This window comes from Gossypium hirsutum, chromosome D07, assembly GCF_007990345.1.
Source record: "Gossypium hirsutum isolate 1008001.06 chromosome D07, Gossypium_hirsutum_v2.1, whole genome shotgun sequence".
Lineage (NCBI taxonomy): Eukaryota > Viridiplantae > Streptophyta > Magnoliopsida > Malvales > Malvaceae > Gossypium > Gossypium hirsutum.
The window spans coordinates 57,262,978-57,290,801 of NC_053443.1; the positions used below are offsets into that span (position 1 = coordinate 57,262,978).

The 27,824-nt window shown below is 33.7% G+C and overlaps 1 protein-coding gene and 1 long non-coding RNA gene across 2 annotated transcripts; both read left to right on the top strand.

Annotated features, from left to right (window-relative positions):
• Positions 1–10,368: 10,368 nt before the first annotated feature.
• On the top strand, positions 10,369–12,391 carry LOC107958591 (U-box domain-containing protein 40). The gene has a single exon (XM_016894404.2). It carries the CDS (start codon positions 10,623–10,625, stop codon positions 12,261–12,263), a length of 1,641 nt encoding a protein of 546 aa, XP_016749893.2. The 5' UTR covers positions 10,369–10,622; the 3' UTR covers positions 12,264–12,391.
• A 1,879-nt stretch (positions 12,392–14,270) lies between these two features.
• On the top strand, positions 14,271–16,173 carry LOC121219587 (uncharacterized). Its single transcript, XR_005916455.1, has 3 exons — positions 14,271–14,371; positions 14,824–14,895; positions 15,932–16,173. It is a non-coding gene; the product is annotated as an uncharacterized lncRNA (long non-coding RNA).
• Positions 16,174–27,824: the final 11,651 nt, after the last annotated feature.

The following is a 27,824-nucleotide window of genomic DNA, read 5'->3' on the forward strand; positions in this document are numbered from 1 at the left end:
GATAAATCCAACTCAAAGCTTGAAAAAGCCCAAATTTATAAGTGAGCAACCATAATAGGCATTAACAATCAATATACTTTTATGATATTACTTAAAATAAATAATTATTATTTAGGAAAATGTATTTATAATCATTGAATATTTATATTAAAATTTTATTAATAGGAAAAGCAATTAATAATAAAATTTTATGTTAAATTAAAAAGTGAAACAATTTTTTTTAAAATAATCTAATATAAAATATTTTTAATACTATAGTTATATGTATAATAAATATAAAAAATTAATAATTATTAACATTTGTAAAATTTAAATTTAATAATAGTATAAAATATATAATAACATAATGTATTAATTTAATAATATGATAAGTTGTGTTATACTTATCACAAATGACTAAACATGATTTATTATACGATATTAATAACATTATTAATAAATTTAATTTTAAACTATATATCTTTTAATAAAAAATTATTTATAACAATATAAATAAAAAATTTAAAAGTTGTTTATCAATTAAAAGAACAAATAAGATATCTAAACAAAATATATTAATAAAAAAAAGATATTTTAAAATTCATAAAATTATAAAATATATAAATCCGATTCTTAATACAATTACATAAAATCAATTCATCGTAAGTAAATGTTTAATCACCTTACTCAATCAAATAAATTATGAATGATAATTCACCATAATAATAATTAGGAATTTTTTTAAATATTTTTCATGTTTAATTACCTGTATTAATATTAATTAAGGTTAATATTACTTGTCTTTAACTAAACTCGATAATTGAATTTTAGAAAAAATAATAGCTAAAAATTAAAAATAAAAGTGATTTGTCGATTGAGTCTTAATTTAATTGACATGTATATTGTTGCTAATATACGTGGACGTATATTCAAGTATGCTAAAGCGTAGTATTCTCCTATTTATGAGTTGGAGAGGGAGTCAAAAAAAAATTTATGTTAAATTTTTTATCACGTATTTTAAATTTTTGTTTTATCAATGTTTAGGGGACATTTCTTAAGCATATTTAATATCATTCAACTTTCAGGAAGAAACTTTTAACTTTTTTTTTTATTGAAAACAAATTTTGACTTTTTTGGTTAGTTTATTAATCTATTCTATATAAACCTCACTAGTTTATTTGGCATTAATTTAAATGGATAATGATTAAAATATTTTTATAAATTAAATTATATTATTATGAGGGTATTTTTGTTTTTTATATATAATCAATAAGAAAATATAATAAATGATGACATTATAAAATTTTCACCCACATCGTAAATATATCATGATTTAATATATATTAATAGAGTCTTGAGATTAAATAATAACCCAAATAATATCATTTGTAAATTTTTTTTACTCCGAATAATAATTATAATATTTTTTTAAAAATCCAAATATTCAAATAAATAGTTATTTAAGAAAATAATCCAAAAACCATTAACTACTTTCTGCATCATTCTTTTGACTTGTATACAAACAAAAAGGGTAAATGATGACAATTTGTAAAGGCATAGAATCTACTTTAATAAAAGTAAATATGGTAATATAAGACCAATCCAATTGATATCAATATCATGGGACCCTTGCTTGTGTTGATTTTGGACATCCTTCACAATCAAAATAACTTCTAACATTATTTTAATTTAATTGACTCCTATACTCATTTTCAACATTTATTATTCTCACTTTACCAATCTTCTCCTTCATTTTTCTCTCGAAAAAAAATCGAAAACCGAGGTATTTGAATCGTTTATGAAATATAAGTTAAGATTTTGTAATTACATGAACCAAACCAAATACTGTCATTATTTAATTTATTTATAATGTAAAATAAATATATATTTTTTGAATATTGTTGATTATTTTTTCATTTGCTTGAGAATTTATTTTTTTAGAAATATTTATAATAGAATATCTTTGAAAATTTATCAAATAATATTTAAACAGTGTGTTTTAAGTCTAATGTCTCCCACACTTTTTCCTCTCCTACAATAATCCTCTTTCAAGACATCAATAATATCTAATAGATCTAAGGTTGAAATTTTAACAAATTTTTTTTATCATAAACAAAATGGGAAAAGATGAACATTCTAAAGTGAATTCCAACCCATTTTCATTGTCTTGAATATCGAAAAGAAATCACTAAAGGGGAGGGGAAAGAAAAGGAAGAAGACATAACAGGAGTGGCAATAATTGTTTTAAAGAAAAGAGATGTCATCCAGCCTAAAACACTTAAAAGGTCAAATAAAAAACACTTTTCAAATGCTACAACAACTTAGCACTTAAGATTTCATTAATAAATTTAGGAAGGTTGTATTGCCCATTGCCTCACCACAAAACTAGGAAACAATTAGTTAGATGAGTTTTTCAATGCATCGATTTTGTTATTGATCGAGTTGGAATTTTGTCTCTTGATTTTATAGTATTATCAAATTAAATCATCATTTTGAACTTGTTCGCGGACTTAAGAGGTAAAATCCCAACTCGATTAAAGACAATACCAACCCGTGGAGGGTCCATCATTCCATAATTTAATTTCAGGTTTTTAATGGGTAAGTAATGGAATCAAAGCATGTTTAAGCCAAAAGAAAAGTGTAAATTTAAAGCTGTGAACCTTGTTGCGTGATTCAACAGCATTAATCATTGCCTCAACGTATTTGAGACGGCTTACTAAAAGCAAGTTGATTAAAAAAAGTAAAATCATTTCACAACAATTTAATATCATCCATTAACAATCCCCTGAAATTTGATGAAAAATACACTAAACGCTCTATTTATTAAATGAATTTTTGCCATTTACTTTTGTTACATTAATAGAAAATATGAACAATGGTTTAGTTGAATTTTCTTTTAAAATTTACTTCCGACAGTATTTTATACAAAATCTCCAAGGACGGGGTAAGTGTCTTTTACCCATTTTATTAACATTTCATTTTCATTAATTACCTTGACTTTTTACTAGTAATTCATTTATCCATAATTTTTTATTAATATTTTATTTGCATCTATTAATTTCTGTGTTTGAAAAACAACAATTTTTTATTTTAATAATGTTTATTTTTATGTAAAAAATAAGAAAGTGATATATGAATATGAGAAGTATAATGCTAATAATCTAATCGTGCAAGTAGTTTTCTGCTTTCACTTTTTTTAGTAAATATGATAAGAGATTATTAATATTATAATTACTTTATTAATAGTAGTAATTAAAAAACATATTAAAATTACTTTAGATACAATTTTACTAAAGACCTTAAAATAAATTAAAATGTTTCTTCATTAAATAAAAAGTTTATCTTAAATAAATAACAAGTTTATACATTGAATATTTTTATGAACCGTTTTCAACATTATTATTATGGATATTAGAGGTAGAAGAAAATAATAAATTGAATTGTGTTTATTCCGTCAAAATCATTCTTTTATAGCTAGTTGCATCAATATAATTGACAAACTTAACTAGAGATATGGGTCGCATTCACAAATGAATGTGTTTTCTCACTATGTATAGAAATGGCATATGAATTAATTTAAAATTTTCGAATTAAAGTTCGAAAATAGAATTAAATTAATTAGTCACTATGAATCCCCTGAATATGAAAATTAAATATATTTTCTCACAGATTCTTCTACGCTAAAGTTGTCATGACATCAACGGAATTAGAATTGGTTAAGAAAATTATTTAATTAGAAAATTAATTTAGTTAATTTGATTAATTAAATCAATTAATAAACAATATTTGTTTTGGGAAATAGAAAAAAAAATTGTGTTGAATTAAATTTTAAAGTGCTATGTCAAAAGTCCAAGAAGCGCATATAATTAGATCCAATACAAGAAAGACCTTAAACCCCTCATATTACATATGAGGAGCGGCAACCCTAGTGTTATTATCTAGGATGTGTCACCCCCTCTCACCTAGTTAGGCTAGAGAAGTGTTTTATATTAAATAAATATTATTTGTGCTATTCCAATTCAACCAGGATTCTCCTATCTCTTCCTATAAATAGGTAATACTGGTAGAGCTATTGATAGACAAGTTTTACACATAAGTTTCATATATTATTATTCTAACAAAAAGTAGTTGGAATTTATTTTCTTAGAATAAATTCTATCTTTTTAGAATAATAATTTCTACCAACTTTTATTGAGAGAATTACTTTTCTACTGAAAGTAATAAATCGTTTTTGGTTCTGTATTTGGTTCTTTGTTGTTTGAGCCCACACTCGATAAAATTCGGGGTACAATGCTAGCAGAGAAGACCATTCAGTTGAAAGTTGGGAACAATTCAAATCCGTCTCGCATAAAACACAACTACTTTTCGATAGAATGTTTATTACTATAAACATCACAAACTGGCTTGATTTTGAAAAAAAAATTATACTTTCACCATACAATAAATCGTTTTCATAATCGAAAATTTCCAACTTTCACGAGATACTTCTTCTTCATGGAACTCCAATTTTCTTTGACATATCTTTAAAAAGAATTGTGTAACATCCCAAATAATATAAGGTTAGATTTTTAAAAATTATTAAGAATTAAATCCTAGCTTAGTGGTTAAGAGCTTGGTAGAAAGTATAAAGAACCAAGGTCCAAGCATCCTAAATTACATCTTTCCCCTCAATTCCAAAAGCTCCATCCACATTAGCCATCCTATTTTTGATGATTCTCAGACAAATGGGCTATTTGCCCATTAAACCTCAAACTCTTGTTCAACCTAATTCTTTAAAAGTTTGTTCCTAATTCAACTAAAAATCCTATTTATTATTTAAGCAAATTAAAAACCCTACCTCTACTATTGTGTTTCTATAATCTCAGAAAACTCTCTATTACATTTTGTTCTCAAAACCTCACTACTGGAATTTTTTTTTTGAATTCTTGAATCCTTGCAATCAAGCCCTAATCCATCGTTTTCATCAAAATCATTGGAGTTTGAGTTGCTTACTCGTTGAGTCCTTGTAAAAAATCAACAAGTATCTCGTTCCCTGCAAATTAGGACCTTCTAATTTTGGGTAACAACGAGCTTTAACAAATCTTTCAATCCACTATTGAATCTTTAAAGTTTTTGTCAAAAAACCCCTCAAATCTTGAAAACCCCTCATTAATCATCCCATTTTACCAATTGAAAGGCCATTGTAGGTGTTTGGATCGAGCTTGAACGTGGGGTAGTCACTTGAGACCCCTAGAAAGCAAGGTGGGTGACTTTTTGTGAAAAATCATATCAAAATTTGAAACTGCCCAGGTACACATGGTCAACTACACGGGCGTGTGGCTCACCTGTGCGGGTCACATGGTCCCTAACACAACCATATTCCCTTGTTTTCCCTTGCATTCTCGCTTCACACACCGCCTGGAGACTCGCACATACCCGTGTGGATCTTGCACCTCACCCCCTTTGCATCACACACGGCTTAAAGCCTCACACACGACCGTGTGGCTCTTGCACCTTCACCCTTAGGCATTGTACATGGCATGGGACTTCACACACGGGCTGGTCACACGGTCGTGTGACCCTTGAAACCTAAAAATTATAGCTTTGCTAAATCTTTATTTATTTTAAGCAATTTAGTCCCTGATTAGGTTTTTAATAGCATTTAGAGAACTAGATTTTACAATTAGGTTCCGGACTAAGAATAGAATGGATAAGCACATGAATGAATGAATTTATGATTTAAATGTTTATGATTGATGGCATAAATTCGTGAATTATTTTATGGTTACCAATAGAATATAATTGCTTAGAAATTAGTGTTTAAATATGTGAATGATTATATATATTTACTAATTATTATACATGCCAAATAAATGTTTCGCATGCCTCAATGATTGATATATTTATTTCCCTATTTTTACTATGAGATAGAATGTTGAACGATTATTGAATGAACGAATTGAAAGATCTAATTATATTGCATATACATGGGGGGATGTTATGAAAGGTAGAAGAACGACAGTTCATACTGTATAAATGAATGTTCGTTATGTATTCACAGACTGAGCAGATTCCAACTGCGACTTTATTTACTAGGCGTCCACAATCCCTCTGACAGCTTTTATTTGTAAGTGGTTGTGGATTCTCAACCGAACGACAACTTTTACCTGTAACTAAAAGAATGTAGTGGTAAAAGTCCATGGCCGGAGTAAAAAGGTAGAGGGGGTTCTAAGGAACTCCCTATTTGGAGAGCTAATGGCCGGGGGTAGGATTAACGAATGTTAAAAGAAACGTTAAACAAATGTTGCATGACATACTATGCATCCTCATTGAAAGGCACATGATGAAACGACTGAACTGACAAATGTGCATATACCCACTATGAATGATATTATAACTCTATAGTTGAATTGTTCAATTAAATTCGATTGAGTGTTAATGTCTGCTTGTCTACGGTGACAGAAACTGAATTATCATATTGTTAAGGTTATTATGTGAATTTGATTATAATGATTGACATGCATGTTCGAATATTGAAATGATTTATTGTAAAGATGTTCAGTATCTCCTACTGAGCCTTTTTAGCCCACTCTCCTATTTTTCATCTTTTTAGATAATCCAATAGACTAGGACATGGGCTCGACATACAAAGGGCCTCAGCTTGTTGTGGACTTTATCTAAGAATATTATTATTAATTCTGTTCTCATTTTTTATATTGTCATTATTATTGTTTATGGATCCATGGCATAGGATATAAGGTTTTAAAATTGATCATTTAGGATGCATGATATAGATTATTAGGAAGTCTTGAAATTAGTTGAACTATTATTTATATTTATTATTAGGGTTTTACGATGAGATTGAGTTTAGTTCTTATATATATCTGATAAAAATATGTCTATTTATTTTAGAGTATGATAATTATTTGCCGATGCTATATTCTTGATAATTTCGTTGGAAAATTTACTTGTATAAAATAGGTTTAGATTTGAAAATTGATTTAAAAAAAGATCGATCCACTTTGGTGGTTAATGTGATCTCTTCGACTCGAGACTATCGCTTAAGCTGGGTTGGAAATTATATTTGGTGGTATCAGAGCCTAAGTTTTCTAAAAATCATATCGTAAAAATATATAAAAGATGCATGCATGCATACATGGTTATATAGAAGGGGTATTTTGGAAGAAACCATATCATGAGAATCTGTTAAAACTAACTCTTTGGTTGCAAAGAGACAAGCTTGAGACTTCGGTGTCAATTCCACAATAGTTTATTTGGTGTTTAATTATGATAAATAAATAAATTAAAAATATTAAATTGTTTATGATGAATGAATGAGATTTTGATCATTTTTGATGAACCGAATAAAATTATTGAACTATCGGTATACTTTAGTTCAAGTACAAACTTTTGAATAAAACTATTAATAAACTGAAACTTTGAATTCTAGTTATAATCCAAAACTAATATGTGCGAACCTTGTATGGAAAATTCTAGATAACTTTAGATTTCTTAAACACTCGCATTTAGAATAAGTACCCAAGGCAGGCGTGGTAGGGGTAGACCTCGTAAGGCTACATCTATAGAACTACCCACTGTTCAGGGTGGGGACCATAATTATGAGGATGATTATGTTGAGAACTCCATTGCTAATGGAGGTGGAAGAATGGAAAACAGTCGAGAAAACAACGATGATACGATAACTCAGGCAATATTGAGGATTTTAAAATGGGTTACTAGTGCCTGAGGAGGATCGGGGAGCCTCGTTACCATAGTGGAGAGACTCCAATCAAATGGGTCTGAAACATTTAAGGGAGTTTCTGGTATGACTCCTACTGCAGTGCAGTATTGGCTGGAGTCAACTAAACATACTAGGACATGGGCTCGACATACGGAGCGTCTCAGCTTGTCATGGACTTTATCTAAGAATATTATTATTAATTCCATTCTCATTATTGATATTGTCATTATTATTGTTTATGGATCCATGGCATAGGATATAAGGTTTTAAAACTGATCATTTAGGATGCATGATATGGATTATTAAGAAGTCTTGAAATTAGTTGAACTGTTATTTATATTTATTATTAGGGGTTTACAATGAGATTGAGTTTAATTCATATATATATCTGATAAAAATAGGTTTATTTATTTTAGAGTATGGTACATATTTGCCACTGCTATATTCTTAATAATTTCGTTGGAAAATTTACTTGTATAAAATAGGTTTAGATTTGAAAATTGATTTAAAAAAAAGTCTGAGTCACTTTGGTGGTTAATGTGATTTCTTTGACTCAGGACTACCATATAGGCTGGGTTGGGAATGTTACAAATTATTTCCATGATTTAATGATCAATGACTTGAAAAAGATAATTCCTTGTCTTTAAATCTTTCAAATTTGGTGCCTCAAGCTCTACATTTTGAGCATCTATTAAAACATCACCAACATTTGGTTCCTGAATGCCCTTGTCAACAATTGGCCAATATTCATTAGACCTTGAAAATTTTTCCATAAACATGCTCCAATGGTCATAATAACCATCAAATCGTGGAATAGTAGGTTGAACAAAACTCTCGAAAGATATTATAATTCACAACTGAAAGACACTCACTCCAACAACCTAGCTCTGATACCACTATTAGAGGTAGAAGAAAATAATAAGTTGAATTGTATTTATTCCATCAAAATAATGCCTTTTATAGGTAATTACACCGACGTTCTCAACTAAAATAAAGGAACAATAAGTAAACATGACTAACAAACTTAACAGAAAAAATAATGACATCTGAAAACCACAGTTTAAAGATTTGGTCTAATTAGAAACATAGTAACAAATTAAAAAATAAACTAACAAACAGATATAATCTAACCGTGCATGCAATATTTACTTTATTATCAAAATAGCACATATGATAAAATATTATCAATATAATATTTAAACTAAAACTAGTTATAATTATTTTATTAACAAAATTAATTGAAATAACAAATTGAAATATATTTTAGATATGAGTCTATTATAGTCAAAAATATTACCTAACACTTGCAACATACACATAATTTATTTTAGAACTCAAAATAACAATACTATATAATACATTTATAATATAACTAATTTATTAACATTGGGTTTTTTTACAAATAAAAACAATAAATATTAAAGTGAGAAATGTTCATCTTTTAAATATTCTATGCAAAAATAATTTTTATAAAATTATATATATTTCATTTATATATTAACAATGATTACTAACATTAATTATACAAATTAAATTAAATTATTAAAAATTAAAATAATTAAATGTGTATATTCAGGTGCAACACATTTAATAAAAACTAGTAAATTGAAGAAGAAAATGAACACAAAAAAACATTTAAACATTTTGTAATACTAGTAGTACTTAGTTTTAATTAAATTTTATTTTAATTATCTTTAGGAAGTTATATTTTTAAATTTGGTATGAATATAATTTTATTTTAATTATTTTTAGGAAGTTAGTTGTTTTTAAGTTCTCCATCTTTAATTTAAATTTTAGTAATTTTTTTTATAATTCAATTAGATTATCTAATTTCAGCAGTTGTTTCACTTAGAATAGGTAGAATATGTTCAGATAATCCTATCTCAATTAGATAAGGTGGTTTTGAATAAAATTCATAAAATTTAATTTAATTGTATTTAAAATTACTTTGAACTTAGTTTTTAATAACTAAACAAAAAAAATTGAAATTAATATTTTGACTTTAAATTTAAAAATTAATAGTTAATTGGTAATTTTTAGTAAAAATAATTTTATCTATTTTTTTATGTAAAATAAATAAATTGAACTCTAATCTCAATTCTTAAAATTTAACTTTATTTTTAAATATATTTATAAATTGTAAAAATATTTTTTTGTTTTTATTATCAACATAATATTTATTATCACTTAATTAGACTTTGGATCAATATTAAATTACATTAATTCTGACTTAATTAGTTTTAGAGTTACATATATAGATTAAAATTAATTTTTATCACTATAAATATATGCATTAGGAAGACATTTTCATTCAAAAATAACATCTAAAGAATTATTAGAAAAATCATATTTTAACGTTATTTAATAGGCTTTGTTTCCATCATAATATATATATATATGATTTTCATTCTTATTTAAGATGCTTAGTTATTATTATTCGACATTCGGTAATTTTACTATTATTTTATTTCAATATTATTTACATAATTATAAATGATGTAATTAAAATGAAGAGTTATTTGAAATATTTTTTATTCTCTTAATGATTTTTCAAAGTTAATAAATTTTATTTTAAATTAAACCAATTAGATTTCAATTTAAAAATGAAAGTGATAAAAGTTTGAAAGCAAGTAAAAAGCTCAGTAAGTGGGTCACTAAGAGTTTGAGAGCTTCTTTAATACCAACTTTTTTATTTGGTCTAAAAAACAATCAGAATCCTAACTGGAAACTGAAACCTCAATCCCAAATCATCATTTCATCAACCAAAACCAATTTCAAAGCTTTTCTGTTTTGTTTAGTTTTTGATGATCTACCACTTTTCCTTTTCTTCTCTCATTCATTATGTCTTCTTTGTAACATTACACAATTTGTTTCTTTCTTTTCAACTTTCCTGAAATGGTGCTTTGATTCAACAACTTCAACCATGGAGTTTCAAGAAGCTTTGATGAAACTGGTGATTCATAAAACACCAACTCATCATCATAAAGATTTCTTTCATTCAATTTCTGGGAAAGATGAGAAAGTTGTATCAAAGAAACAAAAATGGAAGATTTCGTTTCACAGATCATCATCTGCGAAAACATCTCAATCTGGTCATCAGGTTCAATCCAAGTCAATCCCTGAAGAATTTTTTTGTCCCATTTCAGGGTCTTTAATGGCTGATCCTGTTATAGTTTCATCAGGTCATACTTTTGAAAGAGTTTGTGTTGAAGCTTGTAAAAAATTAGACTTCGCGCCCATTCTTAAAGATGGTTCAGTCCCTGATTTCTCCACTGTTATCCCTAACCTTGCTCTTAAATCCACCATTGTTAACTGGTGTCAAACTCATCTTATAAACCCTCCTAAACCCTTTGATTTTTCTAAAGCTGAGGAACTTGTTCGTTCATTATCGTCCAAAAAGCCAAAAACCCAAATCGAAAAAGATGTTCCTTCGGTGAAGTTGGATCATGCGGTGACTGAGTTAATTCGTTCTAGCTCGGAGGAATCGGTTTCTGCTGTCACTACTACACCAACTCAGCCATTGCAACTCGCTGATAGTCCGAGTTGCTACTCATCAGCTTCATCTTCCTCCGAGATCGAGACCTTAACGACCCCAAACATTAACGAAGAAGAAGAGTATTTTCTTACAAAACTGAAAAGTCATCAAGTTTTCGACATTGAAGAGGCATTGATTACGTTAAGGAAGAAAACAAGAACACAAGAGAGTTCCAGGGTTGTTCTTTGCACGCCACGTGTACTTTCTGCTTTCAGGTCTTTGATCGTTTCTCGGTACGTAAATATTCAAGTGAACTCGGTCGCAGTTTTGGTCAACTTGTCATTGGAAAAAACCAACAAGGTTAAGATCGTACGGTCAGGATTGGTTCCTGATTTGATCGATGTGTTGAAATCGGGATCCCCTGAAGCGCAGGAACATGCTTGTGGTGCACTCTTTAGCTTAGCACTTGATGATCATAACAAGACCGCCATTGGGGTTTTGGGAGCTTTGCAACCTCTCATGCGCATGTTAAGATCAGGGAGTGAGCGGACTCGGCATGACTCGGCTTTGGCGCTTTACCACCTCTCACTCGTTCAGAGCAATAGGACTAAATTGGTTAAAATCGGGTCGGTTCCGGTTTTATTAAGTATGGTTAAATCCGGTCATATGACGGGTCGGGTATTCCTTATCCTGTGTAACTTGGCTTCGGGTTCGGACGGGCGGGCTGCGATGTTGGATTCGGGTGCGGTGGATTGTTTGGTGAAATTGTTGAAAGGGAGTGAGTTGGATGAGCCGACTCGGGAAGGTTGTGTAGCGGTTTTATATGGATTGAGTCAAGCAGGGTTGAGGTTTAAGGGATTGGCTAAGGCGGCCGGTGCAGTGGAGGAGTTGGCGAAGGTGGAGCGGACGACAAATGGTCTGACCAGGGAGAAAGCAAGGAAGATGTGGGAGACGTTGAAAAGGGGGAGTGAGGAGGAGCAAGAGGAAGTGGACTGGGAGGCATTGCTTGACTCGGGATTCATGACTCGGACTAAGTTCCGATTCGGTGGTGGAAAAGACGGGTCATGTGTGAACTCATCCGAGTTTTGAGAATCTTTGTTTTTCTTTTTATTAATTCTTTCGGGGTTTTTTTTTTAAATAATTTTTATTCGGGTCTGTAATTATTGGTGGAATTTTTGCCCTTTTATATAGAGTTTTCTGGCTTTTTTCCTTGGTCACCTTTTTTTTTTTTTTAATTCTATTTTCTTTTCAAAAGCTAATGGACGGTTGATACAAAGTGTAAATAATTGATGGCTTACAAAAGAAATGATTCCCAAAAAGAAAGGGAAGCTTTTCTTCTTAGCTGGACGCTGAACTGTAGTTGGATTATTGTCCTATTTTTATGTTATTTAATACATTTAGATTTATCAATTTGATCAACTGATTGATACTATTATAAACCAGATATTGAAGCTCTCTTAGTTCCCATCTTTCGTATTTTTAGTGATACACCACTCACTAATCCTTCTCAACTTTACGCTACACATGCATCTAATCATTCTTCTTCATATACAAATTAGGTAGATGTTCCAAGTGTCTCATTTTCTACACTACCATCTTCTCCACTTCTGCTCTTGCCTTAGGTAGTTGCCTTATCCCGTTTATAATTTGAGTTATCACCGTCCATCACCCTCCTATTATACCTTATTTCAAATGTATCCAATGTACCTATTTCCAATGTTATTATGGAAGTCATGAATGGCAACAAGTTATAGTGGAGGAAATGAATGCTCTTTTTGATAATCATACTTGACATCTAGTTCCTTTACAACCTACTGAATCTATAGTTGGTTTCCAATGGGTTTATACTCTGAAAGTTGGACATGATGGCAAGATCCACTATTTAACGACACGTCTAGTTGCCCAAGGATTTATATAGGTTCCAGTCTTGATTATGGAAAAACTTTCTCTTTAGTTACCAAGATGACCTCGGTTCGACTTTTAATCTCCTTTGTTGCAATGAATCACTGAACCATTCATCAATTGACTATTAAAAATACTTTTCTTCATGGTGATTTGGTTGAAATTTATATGGAGAAACTGTCGAGCTTTATTGCTTAGGGGGAGTGTGAATTAGTATGTCAACTACAAAAATTTCTTTATGGTCTAAAGTTGTAACACCTCAAACTTGGTCGGATCTGAAGCGTCATACTGGTCATTGAAACGACTCAAACAACCAAATATACAAATCCAATTACCCAAAAACTTGGGACAAGAACATAAACATTTTAATTCAAAACATATGCAATTCATGCAATTATTAATTATAAGCATTAACAAAACATCATGAATGAAAACTAAACTCAAACGAGCCTTAAAACAAAGTTCGAGGGCTGAATCAATCAAATAGACACCTAAATACTGATACATAGGTCGTTGGTACTAATGTTTGTCATAAATATGATATAGTTGTTAGGATCTAGTACTCTGAGTGTAGTCTATTCATCATTTTTACTTGTAATTTTTCGAATAGATTGATTTATTAAAATTTTATTATTCACATTAATATCATTTGTATTTATCCTCAACAATTTTTGCACGCAAAGTAAAGTGTAAGCAAATATTGGCTTAATGATTATCTAACGATTAACTAATACTAAGTTGCATTATGTAGTCAGATCATATTACGAGCAGACAACTTATATTAGTAGGTAATCTAAAAGGTTCATAGTTTGATGAATCGAAATTGAGCAAATTGGTTAGGACTATTATGCCATCTATGTAACAACCCGATACAGTGGTGTAAAAAATATGGTTTCGGGTTTCGTTTTAGTGAACCGAGTCTGTAAATAATTAATAAAAATATTTATGGAGTTATGTTATAAATGAATTAAATCAATGATAAGTAATTTAGTTGATTTGAGTATTAAAGTTAGATTGCTATAAATTTAATTGAAAATAGTTAAACAAATTAAAATTGCAAATAGCACAAAAGTTTAAGATGACAATAAAACATGCCAAATATGTGGCTAAAAAACGTGGGCTGTTGTATTACTATTATTATTTATTATAAAAATAAAGAAAATAAAGTTTTAAATGAGTTAAGTGGAAGGATATAGAAGATTGTCTTCTCCATCCTTCCACGCACGAAAGAAAGAAAAGAAATAAAGCCAAAGAAAAGATATTTGCTTAGGGTTTTCAAGCTTCAATCATAATTGGTTAGTGCAATTTAATACTCTTCTTATAAATATTATGTTTTTGAGATCGGGGAATCTTAATTTAACTAACTTGTGTATTAATTTGTAAAACTGTTAAGGTTTTAAGAAGTTACCATTAATGATTTCTCTATGTTTTCTATGTTAAATTGATAGATTTTTAGTATATACATGAAAAAGGACTAGATTCTGAAGTTGGATATTAGATTTTTCACCTGAGAAATTAAAGTGGGTATCAGGTAGAGTAATTATGTGATTTTGTTAGAAATCGATAATAGAGGGTCTAAAATATAAGGAAATGAAGTGAGACTATAAATTAACGATTAGAATCGAGAGTTATGCTTGTTTCGGTTTTAAGAACTAAATTGAATTAAAGGTAAAGTTTGTTTGAGATAATAATTGATTGTGAATTGAGTTGATTATTGATGGTGTTATTTGTTTATGTTAATTCGTAGCTACCGACGACCCGATTTCCTTAAGAGCGAAGGAAAAAGCTAAAGTCACCGACGAATAGTTCGAAATTCCCTGTAAGTATCACTATAACTCAACTTATTATTTATTTTCTATTTTATTTTTATTGTTAGGTAAGTTGGCAAAACGATGGAAGTTACACATGAGTGATTGACTAGAAATATGAAATTGAGATTGATTATTGATATAGAGAGTTAAATTGTAGAAATTTTGAAATAGTATAATTTAGTAAAGCTGTGCATTTGGCTTGAACATGAGACGAATCATGCCATGTTTTATATGAAATGACATTCGACAGAAGAGTTGTTGTTGTTGAGATCAATAGAATGAAAACTAATCTGTGAATGAAATTAGACTATGGGTTGTTGTAGTAATTGTTGGGCAAAGTTGAGAATAATTAACGAGTTATAGAATCGGGTAAAAAAAACTACTTCAACTATAAGTCGATGAGCGCTAGGCACATTTTTCTTCGAATGTCCCAATCGTGGCTCTCACAATTACTACTTTAATTGAGCCGATAAATGTTGGGCACGAATTGTTTACATAGGATGTACTGATATAGAATTACTTCGACTATAGGTCGATGAGCGTTGGGTGCATTAACCATCAGATGTGCCGACAATTGCTGGGCACGATTATTGCTTCGGATGGATTGATGAGTGCTGGACGCAATTTGTTTAGTTTAGGATGTATCGATGAGGCACTGGGTGCCAAATTATAGTTTTAGTAGGATCCGTAAATTAGCTTGGATTCGAGCTGTGTATTAACGAACATAAATGTTGAATACGAAGAATGTTTTGATTCAAATTGGTACCATAATGCGATATGCCGAAATGAGTTACATACTTCGTTAGCATAAAGTGTTAATAAGTTCGTTAAAATAGATTGGTTAGTTAAAATATCACATTTTTTATCTGGGATACATGTGTAAATTAATGTATTTGATAAACTTTGATATGAACATACTTTAATTGATCTAAGGAAGAAACAAATCAACTAAGTCTAATCATCTAAATTTCATGCTATATTAAGTGAGTTATAGTAATATCATTGGAATTATTACTCACTGTATGGTCTTGTTTTCATATGTAGGCTAGGTGCATTTTGAGATCTTGTACTTAAAGTCGTCAGCATCCAATCGATAAATCTTGGACTCAACAAAGTTTGTATATTTTGATTTGTTTCAAGTTGGCATGTACTTAGTTTTTAGTAAAGTCATTTGACTATAGTTATTTATGTGTGACATGAAAATTTTAACTTTTGGTTCGGATGGATTGATGAGTGCTGGACGCAATTTGTTTAGTTTAGGATGTATCGATGAGGCACTGGGTGCCAAATTATAGTTTTAGTAGGATCCGTAAATTAGCTTGGATTCGAGCTGTGTATTAACGAACATAAATGTTGAATACGAAGAATGTTTTGATTCAAATTGGTACCATAATGCGATATGCCGAAATGAGTTACATACTTCGTTAGCATAAAGTGTTAATAAGTTCGTTAAAATAGATTGGTTAGTTAAAATATCACATTTTTTTATCTGGGATACATGTGTAAATTAATGTATTTGATAAACTTTGATATGAACATACTTTAATTGATCTAAGGAAGAAACAAATCAACTGAGTCTAATCATCTAAATTTCATGCTATATTAAGTGAGTTATAGTAATATCATTGGAATTATTACTCACTGTATGGTCTTGTTTTCATATGTAGGCTAGGTGCATTTTGAGATCTTGTACTTAAAGTCGTCAGCATCCAATCGATAAATCTTGGACTCAACAAAGTTTGTATATTTTGATTTGTTTCAAGTTGGCATGTACTTAGTTTTTAGTAAAGTCATTTGACTATAGTTATTTATGTGTGACATGAAAATTTTAACTTTTGGTTGCAATAACTATAATATTATTATTCAATTAAATGGTTTTAATGTGATACGCTTAGTTTGTGGTATGTTTCGGAATATCGAAGTGCTGGGAATTGATTTGGGAGATGATTTGAATATAGATATATTGTGAAATCTAATTTTACAGGGGTTTTTACGTAAAATAAGTAGAAATGCTACTAATATTTAAAAAATAATAATTTTACCACTACGCTACCATTTTAATAAAGTGAGATAGAAAAATAGGTGGCTTTGGCAATTGAATGTAACATTTGATATTCGGATCCTCTAATTGGATCGGATATAAGGTGTCACATTTAGTGGTATCAAAACTTTAGGTTTAGTCGATTCTTAGATTAGATCGAGTTAAGAATTGAGTCTAAAAGTACATGCCACAATTAACTTGAGTCTAAGTCGAGATTTGGATGATGATTACATTTTTTTTTGTTTTATAGCTAAATATTTCTGTAGAAGTCGGAAATGATGCTGATCATGATGTAAATAGTTATGGTTCTCTAACTAAGAATGAAAGCAGAATTGGGTCAGAAACACTTGTTATGGACTCAGCTAGTGCCCAACATCCTAGAGATGCTGGACCTAGACTCGATGGTCATAGTGATGAAAATTTGCTCCGTGCTATAGCAAAAGCTCTTCCATGAGTAGTTGGAGCTACTCCTTCAGCTATTCCAGCGCCGATAACTCAGCAAGCACTGATAAATGAATTGTGGAAATATGGTGCCACAAAATTTATGGGTTTAAAAGAGATCGATCCGTCATCAATTGATGTTTGGTTGGAATCAACAAATTGAGTATTGCAACAACTCAAGTGTACTCCGCGAGAATGTGTCACATGTGCTGTCTCTCTTTTGAAAGAAGAGGCATATTTGTGGTGGTAGACGATTACCCGCCATGTGTCAGTGGATTAGATTGATTGGGAATTTTTTTAGTCTGAATTTCAAAAGAAATACTTTGGCGAATTATATTTGGAAGACTGTAAATATGAGTTCTTAACGTTGAAACAAGGTGAGATGTCTGTGATGGATTATGAGTAAGAGTTTCTTCAACTCAGCTAATATGCCTTGGAACTTGTGCCAATAGAAAAAAAGAGTTGTAAGCGGTTCCTTCAGGAATTGCAAGATGAACTTAGAGTTCAGTTGGTTTCTCATAGAATTAAGGAGTTTGTTGACTTGATTGAACAATCTAAAATGGTGGAACAATCCTTGGGTCTTGATAGGAAAATTTAATTCTCTCGAGCTATTGGGAAATGAATGGGGCCTTCTAGGTTGTATTAAACATCTAAACAAGCTAAAGAAACTCGTGAGTTTAGGAGAACGACCTCAAGATTTTCTAGAGCTGATAGAGCTTGAGATTGTCAACTGTCAGTATCAGCAGGTAATGTGAGATGTCCTACAAGAGATTATGATATTCCAACCTGTGTTCATTGTGGGAAAAAGCATCGAAGTAAATGCAGGAAGTTGACAAAAACTTATTTTTGTTGTAGATCTTTGGAACATTTTTCTTGGGATTGTCCGAAGAATGATGACACTTCTTCAGTTATCGCTCAAAGGTTCGCTCCTTTTGTTAAGGGTTGAGGAAATGAATTCTCTTTTTAATAATCATACTTGGGATCTAGTTCCTTTACAGCCTAGTAAATCTGCAGTTGGTTTCCAATGGGTTTATACTGTAAAAGTTGGATCGAATGGCAAGATGAATTATTTAATGGCACGTCTAGTTGCCCAAGGATTTACATAGGTCTTTGGTCTTGATTATAGAGAAACTTTCTCTCTAGTTGCCGAGATTACCTCGGTTCGACCTTTATCTCCTTTGTTGCAATGAATCACTAGACCATTTATCAATCTAATATTAAAAATGCTTCTCTTCATGGTGATTTGACTGAAGAAATTTATATGGAGCAACTATCAAGCTTTGTTGCTTAGAGGGAGTCTGAATTAGTATGTCGACAACAAAAATCTCTTTATGGTATAAAGTTGTAACACCTCAAACTTTTTCGGATCCAAAGTGTAATAGTGGTCATTGAGACGACTCGAATGACCATGTAACAGCCCAAAATTGACCCTAGTCGGGAAGTGGTTTCGGGACCACAAAACCGAGTCATAAAAATAATTAATTTCCATATTCTATGCTTATTATGTGTGTACATGAGTATGTGGAAGTTTCATTCTCCAATTTTGCCAATTGTATGAGAAATTATTAAATAGGGATCGATATGAGACATGGTGAAAATATGATAGGCTAATTTAAAATGGTCTATTAATGCATGTTGTGAAAATGATGGGTTTGCATGTCAAATTACCCAAAATTTGAGCTAGTGGTTGGCCATGCTATGGGTGGAAACATGTTGGGAACATGTTGGCCTAGTGAGGTATGTAGGAAAAAAATAAAATAAGGAGTATGGGTAATAAAGAAAGGAAAAACAAAAAAATGAGTGGTTGTTTCCCCCCCCCATTGCCGTGAGCTAAAGAAAGGAAAAGAAAAACTTGTTCATCCTTTTTCATCCTCTTTTGACCGAAAATTCTAAGGGAGGAGGAAGGAGTTCTTGCTTCATGTTTGGTTTGGAAGAGAATTAGGAGGAAGTTTGGCCATGCATGTAACTAGATTGAGCTCAAGGAGTTAAAGGAGGAGAATCGAGCAAAGGCAAAGAAAAGATCATCGAGTAGCCGAGTTGGAACCATCTTACCCAACACAAGTAAGTCATTAAGCATATCTTTGGTATTGGTTTAAAGGATCGTAATACCTATACCATTGTGTTTAATGAGATGAAATGTATACAAATGTATATGTAAGTAGAGATGAAATTTGTCGAATGTAAAAAGGAAGTGAAGCCTATTGAGTGGCTGGTTTTCGACACTAAGTGTGCGGGCAATAAGTGTTCACGGTCATGAGATTGGCACTAAGTGTGCGGGTTTAAATTGTACAGCACTAAGTGTGTGAGTTTAAAGTGCATGGCACTAAGTGTGCGCGGTTGATTATTAAGCACTATGTGTGCGAACCCAATATATATTTTCTATAAATTATTTACATGAAGGGTGCGACTTTACCGAGTCAATTTTGGACAGCGGAAAAGGTAAGTACCTTGAGTTCATGGCTAATAGGCGCTATGTTTATATTTGGAGTTGAGCTTGGTAAGTTTTGAACCTATGTGACGATTATAGTTGAAGTCACGTACATAAGGTTCATTGTGGAATAGGTGAAAGTTCATTTAATTGTATGATTATAACGAAAATAAAATGATGTATGAAAGGCCAATGTAGGACTTGGTATGAGATTGAACCATAGGGTTTAAGGAACTATGGTATAGTTTGGTATGGATGGAGTACTTAACCTCATTTCATTGTTTCCTGTTGTGATAATTTTATTAATGGATGGTTGTGGAATGCTTATGGCTTACTGAGTTATATACTCATTCGGTGTTTGCTTGTCACCTATTCTAGGTTTCTTGGACTCGTCTCTTTTTGCGTGATCGTGCCGTCGTCGAAGTCATCACACCGGCTAGCAAGTTTTGGTACTTTCTTCTTAGTCGGCTTAGGAGAACATTTCGGCATGTATAGGCTATTATGTTGTGTTTGAACTTTGGTATGTAAACTTTTAGCCATGCGAAAATGGCATAAATGTTCGGTTGGGTTTGGTTTCATAACGTTAGGTCGTAAATCTTGATAATTCGACCTTTTTATGCCATATGTCATGGTTGATTATTTTGGTGTTAAAATTCATGATATGGCAATAGTGTAGTAGGGGGATGTTTGACAATGATTAGCCTTTGGCATGGCTAGTCATGATCATAATTTGTGATATGTATGACGAATCACTAGTTAGATCAAGGAGAAATCACGAAATGGGCATAGTTGCTTTCATAACAGATGCTGGCAGCAGCAGTGACGTGAGATTGAAAAATCACTAAAAATAGTAGGAGTGGGATTAATTGATGAATAAATTATGTATTCGAAGCTCGATGAGTCTATTTTCATATAGAAGCAACGAAAAGATCATATGGACAGTATGTTAAGAGATATTCAGGTTCTCGTGAGACAGGGCCAGAACGGTTTCTGGATTCCCTGTTCCGACTTTGGAAATTCATTATAAATTAACCAGAGACAATTAGGAGTCATACCATATATGGATAGATTCCTCTCTGAGTCTAGTTTCTATAGAAACAAACGGCATCAGTATTGAAGCTCTGTGCAGGGAGATATCCAGGTCGTAATGCGCAAAGGTCAGTGTAGTCGATCCCTGTAACATGGGAGACTTTGACTAATAAACTGTACTAATTGGCCTGACCAAAAATTCTAGAAAAAAATATGTAGATGGGCATATGAGTCTAGTTTCAGGGAAAAATCACGAAACTGATTTTCGAGTTGTGAAACTCAAGATATGATTTTTAAAACGACTAGTACGCAGATTGGCAGTGTCTGAGAAATATTTTTATAAAGGGTTTAAAGTCTGTTAACATCTCGTGTTCGACTCCGGTGTCGGTCTCGGGTTCGGGGTGTTACATTTGATTGGTATCAGAGCTATGGTTTAGTCGGTTCTAGGACTACCATAGCACGTATGAGTCTAGCTATACATGCCGAATGTTAATGTTTAACTGTGTGATGACTTCTGACGGTTAAAATTTATGTTTTGATTAGTAAATGGATCCCGGTGTAGAGAGAACCTTGGCGGATGACATTAAAAGTGTAGCGGCTGCTCCTGCACAAGGGACATCGCCTGTTGAACCTCAGTCATCTGCGAATAATCAAGGTGAGGGGGCTAAACAAGCCTTCTTTACCATGATGAATGAGTGGGTCGCGCAGTATGCCCGAACCAATCCGGCTGTCCAACAATTCCCGAATTTGAATAATCCACCCCCGGAGCCAGTAATGCCATCAGTTACTGATCCTGTGAGGCTGAGTAAGCCACCTGTAGACTTGATTAGGAAGCGCGGGGCTGAGGAGTTCAGGGCCATAGTTACTGATGATGCTGAAAGGGCTGAGTTCTGGCTTGATAACACCATTCGGGTGTTTGATGAACTGTCATGCACACCCGATGAATGTCTAAAGTGTGCTATATCCTTGTTGCGGGACTCAGCCTACTATTGGTAGAGGACCCTGATTTCCATAGTCCCAAACGAACGAGTAACTTGGGACTTCTTTCAGACGGAATTTCGAAAGAAATATATTAGTCAACGGTTCATTGATCAAAAGCGTAAGGAATTCTTGGAACTCAAGCAAGGCCGTATGACAGTATCTGAATACGAACATGAATTCGTAAGACTCAGTAGGTATGCCCGGGAGTGTGTAGCTGATGAGGTTGCTATGTGCAAAAGATTCGAAGAAGGATTGAATGAAGATTTAAAGCTACTAATGGGTATTTTGGAAATAAAAGAATTCGTAACACTAGTCGAACGAGCCTGCAAGGCGGAAGAACTTGGAAAGGAGAAGAAGAAGGCTGAATTTGAAGCTAGAGACTATCGTAAAAGATCGACGGGTAAAGCTCTGTTCTCAGCCATAAAGAAGTTCAGGGAGGACACTAATAAGTCGAGGACGACTGCGGGAATTTCCATCAGAGCAAGACCATCGACGGACTCCCGAGCTACTTCGGTAGCTAGTGTGGGCAATAATCGTCTAGAGAAACCTGAATGTCCCCAATGTGGAAGACGACACATAGGTGAATGTTGGGGTAAGTCTATTAACAGGGCTTGTTACGGATGCGGTTCGAAGGACCACTTCATTAGAGATTGCACGGAGCTTGATGAGAAGAATAAGATTCAAGGTGCAAGACCTAGTGGAGTGACAACTAGAGGTAGACCACCGAGAATTTTAGGAGGTAGGGGTGGTAGTCAGAGAGGGACCTCTGATACGGCTGTTCGAGCCGAGAACCGTACTCCTGCTAGAGCATATGCCATTCGCGCACGAGAGGAGGCATCCTCCCCTGACGTCATCACTGGTACCTTCACTCTCTTTGATACTAATGTGATTGCATTGATTGACCCTGGCTCTACTCATTCATATGTATGCGAAACCTTAGCATCCAGTAAGACCCTACCTGTTGAGTCTACTGAGTTCGTAATTCGAGTGTCAAACCCTTTGGGTCAATGCGTACTTGTTGATAAAATGTGTAAGAGATGCCCTCTAAAAATTCGAGAATCCTGTCTTCCGGCCGATTTGATGCTTTTGCCGTTTGACGAATTTGACGTTATTCTTGGTTTGGATTGGTTGACCGCGCATGATGCGGTTGTGAATTGCAAAAGCAAGACTATTGATTTGAGGTGCGCAAATAACGAGATAATTCGAATTGAGTCTACGGACTTAAGGGGGTTGCCAGCTGTAATATCAGCAATGTTGGCCCAGAAATATGTAAGAAAAGGGTGCGAAGCATACCTTGCGTATGTACTTGATGACAAAGAGTTAGAAAAGAAACCCGAATTTGTGCCGGTGGTTTGTGAATACCCGGATGTTTTTCCTGAAGAATTACCGGGTTTACCACCTGTTCGGGAGGTAGAGTTTGGTATTGAGCTTGTACCTGGGACTACGCCGTTTTCGATAGCTCCGTATCGTATGGCACCAACCGAGTTAAAAGAGTTAAAATCTCAGTTGCAAGAATTGACGGATAGAGGTTTTGCTCGACCAATTTTCTCACCTTGGGGTGCACCAGTATTGTTCGTGAAAAAGAAGGACGGAACCATGAGGTTGTGCATTGACTATCGTCAACTGAATAAAGTGACGATAAAGAACAAATATCCGTTGCCGCGCATCGATGATTTGTTCGACCAACTGAAGGGAGCCTCAGTGTTCTCAAAATAGATTTGAGATCGGGCTATTATCAGTTGCGAATTCGAGATTCAGACATACCCAAAACTGCTTTCAGAACGAGGTACGGTCACTACGAGTTCTTAGTGATGCCGTTTGGGCTCACTAATGCCCCTGCGGTATTTATGGATTTGATGAATCGGATCTTCAGACCATATTTGGATCGGTTCGTAGTTGTGTTCATTGATGACATCTTGGTCTATTCAAGAGATGAGATCGAACATGCTGAACACTTGAGATTAGTGTTGCAAGTTTTGCGGGATAAGAAGTTATATGCTAAGTTCAGTAAGTGTGAGTTCTGGTTAAGAGAGGTTAGCTTCTTGGGTCATGTGGTATCCGCATTGGGTATTCGAGTTGACCCGAACAAAATCTCAGCCATACTTAACTGGAAACCTCCGAGAAATATTACTGAGGTTCGGAGCTTTTTGGGACTCGCCGGTTATTACCGACGATTTGTCAAAGGTTTCTCGATGATAACCACACCAATGACGAAGCTACTTCAAAAGGATGCTAAGTTCGAATGGACAGAGAAATGTCAGAAAGGCTTCGATCAACTGAAAACTCATTCGACTGAAGCTCCAATTTTAGTGCAACCCGAATCAGGCAAAGAGTTTGTCATTTATAGTGACGCATCCCTACTCGGGTTGGGTTGCGTATTGATGCAAGAAGGCCGAGTTGTGGCCTATGCGTCGAGACAATTGAAGCCACACGAGAGAAATTATCCAACCCATGATCTCGAACTAGCCGCCATCGTATTCGCTTTGAAAATATGGTGACATTACTTGTTTGGCGAAAAGTGCCATGTATTTTCAGATCACAAAAGTCTCAAATATTTGATGACTCAAAGAGACTTAAATCTGCGACAAAGACGTTGGCTTGAGTTGTTGAAAGATTACGAGCTTGTCATTGATTACCACCCGGGAAAGGCTAATGTGGTTGCGGACGCCTTAAGCCGGAAATCGCTGTTTGCTTTACGAGCGATGAATGTGCACTTGTCTGTTCTACCCGACAATGTGTTAGTAGCTGAATTAAAGGCCAAACCATCATTGATTCATCAAATTCGTGAAGCTCAGAAAGTCGACGATGAATTGGTTGCAAAACGGGCTGAATGTATTCCGAATATGGAATCCGAATTTCAAATTGATGATGACGATTGTTTGAGGTTCAGAAGTCGGTTGTGTGTTCCAAGAAATTCAGAACTCATTTCGATGATTCTGAACGAAGCTCATTGTAGCCGAATGTCAATTCACCCGGGGAGTACGAAAATGTACAACGATTTGAAACGACGGTTTTGGTGGCATGGTATGAAACGGGACATCTCCGACTTTGTTTCGAGATGTTTAATATGTCAACAAGTGAAAGCGGAACATCAAGTGCCTTCAGGATTACTTCAGCCGATCATGATACCCGAGTGGAAATGGGATCGAGTCACAATGGACTTTGTGTCCGGACTACCATTGTCAACAAGTAAGAAGGATGCGATTTGGGTTGTTGTTGATAGACTGACTAAGTCAGCTCACTTTATCCCCGTGCGTACGGATTTTTCATTGGATAAACTAGCCGAATTGTATGTTTCTCAGATTGTGAGATTACATGGAGTACCTATTTCTATCGTGTCGGATAGAGATCCGAGATTCACCTCGCGATTTTGGAAGAAATTGCAAGAAGCTTTGGGTACCAAGCTGCATTTTAGCACCGCTTTTCATCCCCAAACCGATGGTCAATCCGAGCAGATAATTCAGATACTCGAGGATATGCTGAGATGCTGCATCCTTGAGTTTAGTGGTTCATGGAACGGTATGTACCTTTGATTGAATTCGCTTACAACAATAGTTTTCAATCAAGTATTAAGATGGCACCTTACGAGGCTTTGTACGGTCGTAAATGCCGTACACCATTGTTTTGGACCGAGCTCGGTGAAAGTAAAATTTTTGGAGTTGATTTGATTAAAGATGCCGAACAGAAAGTAAAGGTAATCCGTGAAAGTCTGAAGGCAGCCACAGATCGTCAGAAATCGTATGCGGACTTGAAACGAAAGGACATTGAATATCAGGTGGGAGATAAAGTGTTCCTTAAAGTTTCGCCTTGGAAAAAGGTACTCAGGTTTGGCCGTAAGGGCAAGTTGAGCCCGAGATTCATTGGGCCGTACGAAATCTCCGAACGAGTTGGTCCGGTTGCATATAGATTGATTTTGCCCCCTGAGCTTGAAAAGATTCACGACGTCTTTCATGTTTTGATGCTTCGACGCTATCGATCTGATCCATCGCATATAATTAGCCCATCAGAGGTTGAAATTCAAGCCGGTATGAGTTATGAAGAAGAACCGATACGTATCCTAGCTCGTGAAGTGAAGGAGTTGCGAAACAAAAGGGTTCCGTTAGTGAAGGTGTTATGGCTCAAACATGGGATCGAGGAAGCTACTTGGGAAACCGAGAGCTCGATGAAAGAACGATACCCAAACCTATTTACCGGTAAGATTTTCGGGGATGAAAATTTCTTAAGTGGGGGAGAGTTGTAACAGCCCAAAATTGACCCTAGTCGGGAAGTGGTTTCGAGACCACAAAACCGAGTCATAAAAATAATTAATTTCCATATTCTATGCTTATTATGTGTGTACATGAGTATGTGGAAGTTTCATTCTCCAATTTTGCCAATTGTATGAGAAATTATTAAATAGGGATCGATATGAGACATGGTGAAAATATGATAGGCTAATTTAAAATGGTCTATTAATGCATGTTGTGAAAATGATGGGTTTGCATGTCAAATTACCCAAAATTTGAGCTAGTGGTTGGCCATGCTATGGGTGGAAACATGTTGGGAACATGTTGGCCTAGTGAGGTATGTAGGAAAAAAATAAAATAAGGAGTATGGGTAATAAAGAAAGGAAAAACAAAAAAATGAGTGGTTGTTTCCCCCCCATTGCCGTGAGCTAAAGAAAGGAAAAGAAAAACTTGTTCATCCTTTTTCATCCTCTTTTGACCGAAAATTCTAAGGGAGGAGGAAGGAGTTCTTGCTTCATGTTTGGTTTGGAAGAGAATTAGGAGGAAGTTTGGCCATGCATGTAACTAGATTGAGCTCAAGGAGTTAAAGGAGGAGAATCGAGCAAAGGCAAAGAAAAGATCATCGAGTAGCCGAGTTGGAACCATCTTACCCAACACAAGTAAGTCATTAAGCATATCTTTGGTATTGATTTAAAGGATCGTAATACCTATACCATTGTGTTTAATGAGATGAAATGTATACAAATGTATATGTAAGTAGAGATGAAATTTGTCGAATGTAAAAAGGAAGTGAAGCCTATTGAGTGGCTGGTTTTCGGCACTAAGTGTGCGGGCAATAAGTGTTCACGGTCATGAGATTGGCACTAAGTGTGCGGGTTTAAATTGTACAGCACTAAGTGTGTGAGTTTAAAGTGCATGGCACTAAGTGTGCGCGGTTGATTATTAAGCACTATGTGTGCGAACCCAATATATATTTTCTATAAATTATTTACATGAAGGGTGCGACTTTACCGAGTCAATTTTGGACAGCGGAAAAGGTAAGTACCTTGAGTTCATGGCTAATAGGCGCTATGTTTATATTTGGAGTTGAGCTTGGTAAGTTTTGAACCTATGTGACGATTATAGTTGAAGTCACGTACATAAGGTTCATTGTGGAATAGGTGAAAGTTCGTTTAATTGTATGATTATAACGAAAATAAAATGATGTATGAAAGGCCAATGTAGGACTTGGTATGAGATTGAACCATAGGGTTTAAGGAACTATGGTATAGTTTGGTATGGATGGAGTACTTAACCTCATTTCATTGTTTCCTGTTGTGATAATTTTATTAATGGATGGTTGTGGAATGCTTATGGCTTACTGAGTTATATACTCATTCGGTGTTTGCTTGTCACCTATTCTAGGTTTCTTGGACTCGTCTCTTTTTGCGTGATCGTGCCGTCGTCGAAGTCATCACACCGGCTAGCAAGTTTTGGTACTTTCTTCTTAGTCGGCTTAGGAGAACATTTCGGCATGTATAGGCTATTATGTTGTGTTTGAACTTTGGTATGTAAACTTTTAGCCATGAGAAAATGGCATAAATGTTCGGTTGGGTTTGGTTTCATAACGTTAGGTCGTAAATCTTGATAATTCGACCTTTTTATGCCATATGTCATGGTTGATTATTTTGGTGTTAAAATTCATGATATGGCAATAGTGTAGTAGGGGGATGTTTGACAATGATTAGCCTTTGGCATGGCTAGTCATGATCATAATTTGTGATATGTATGACGAATCACTAGTTAGATCAA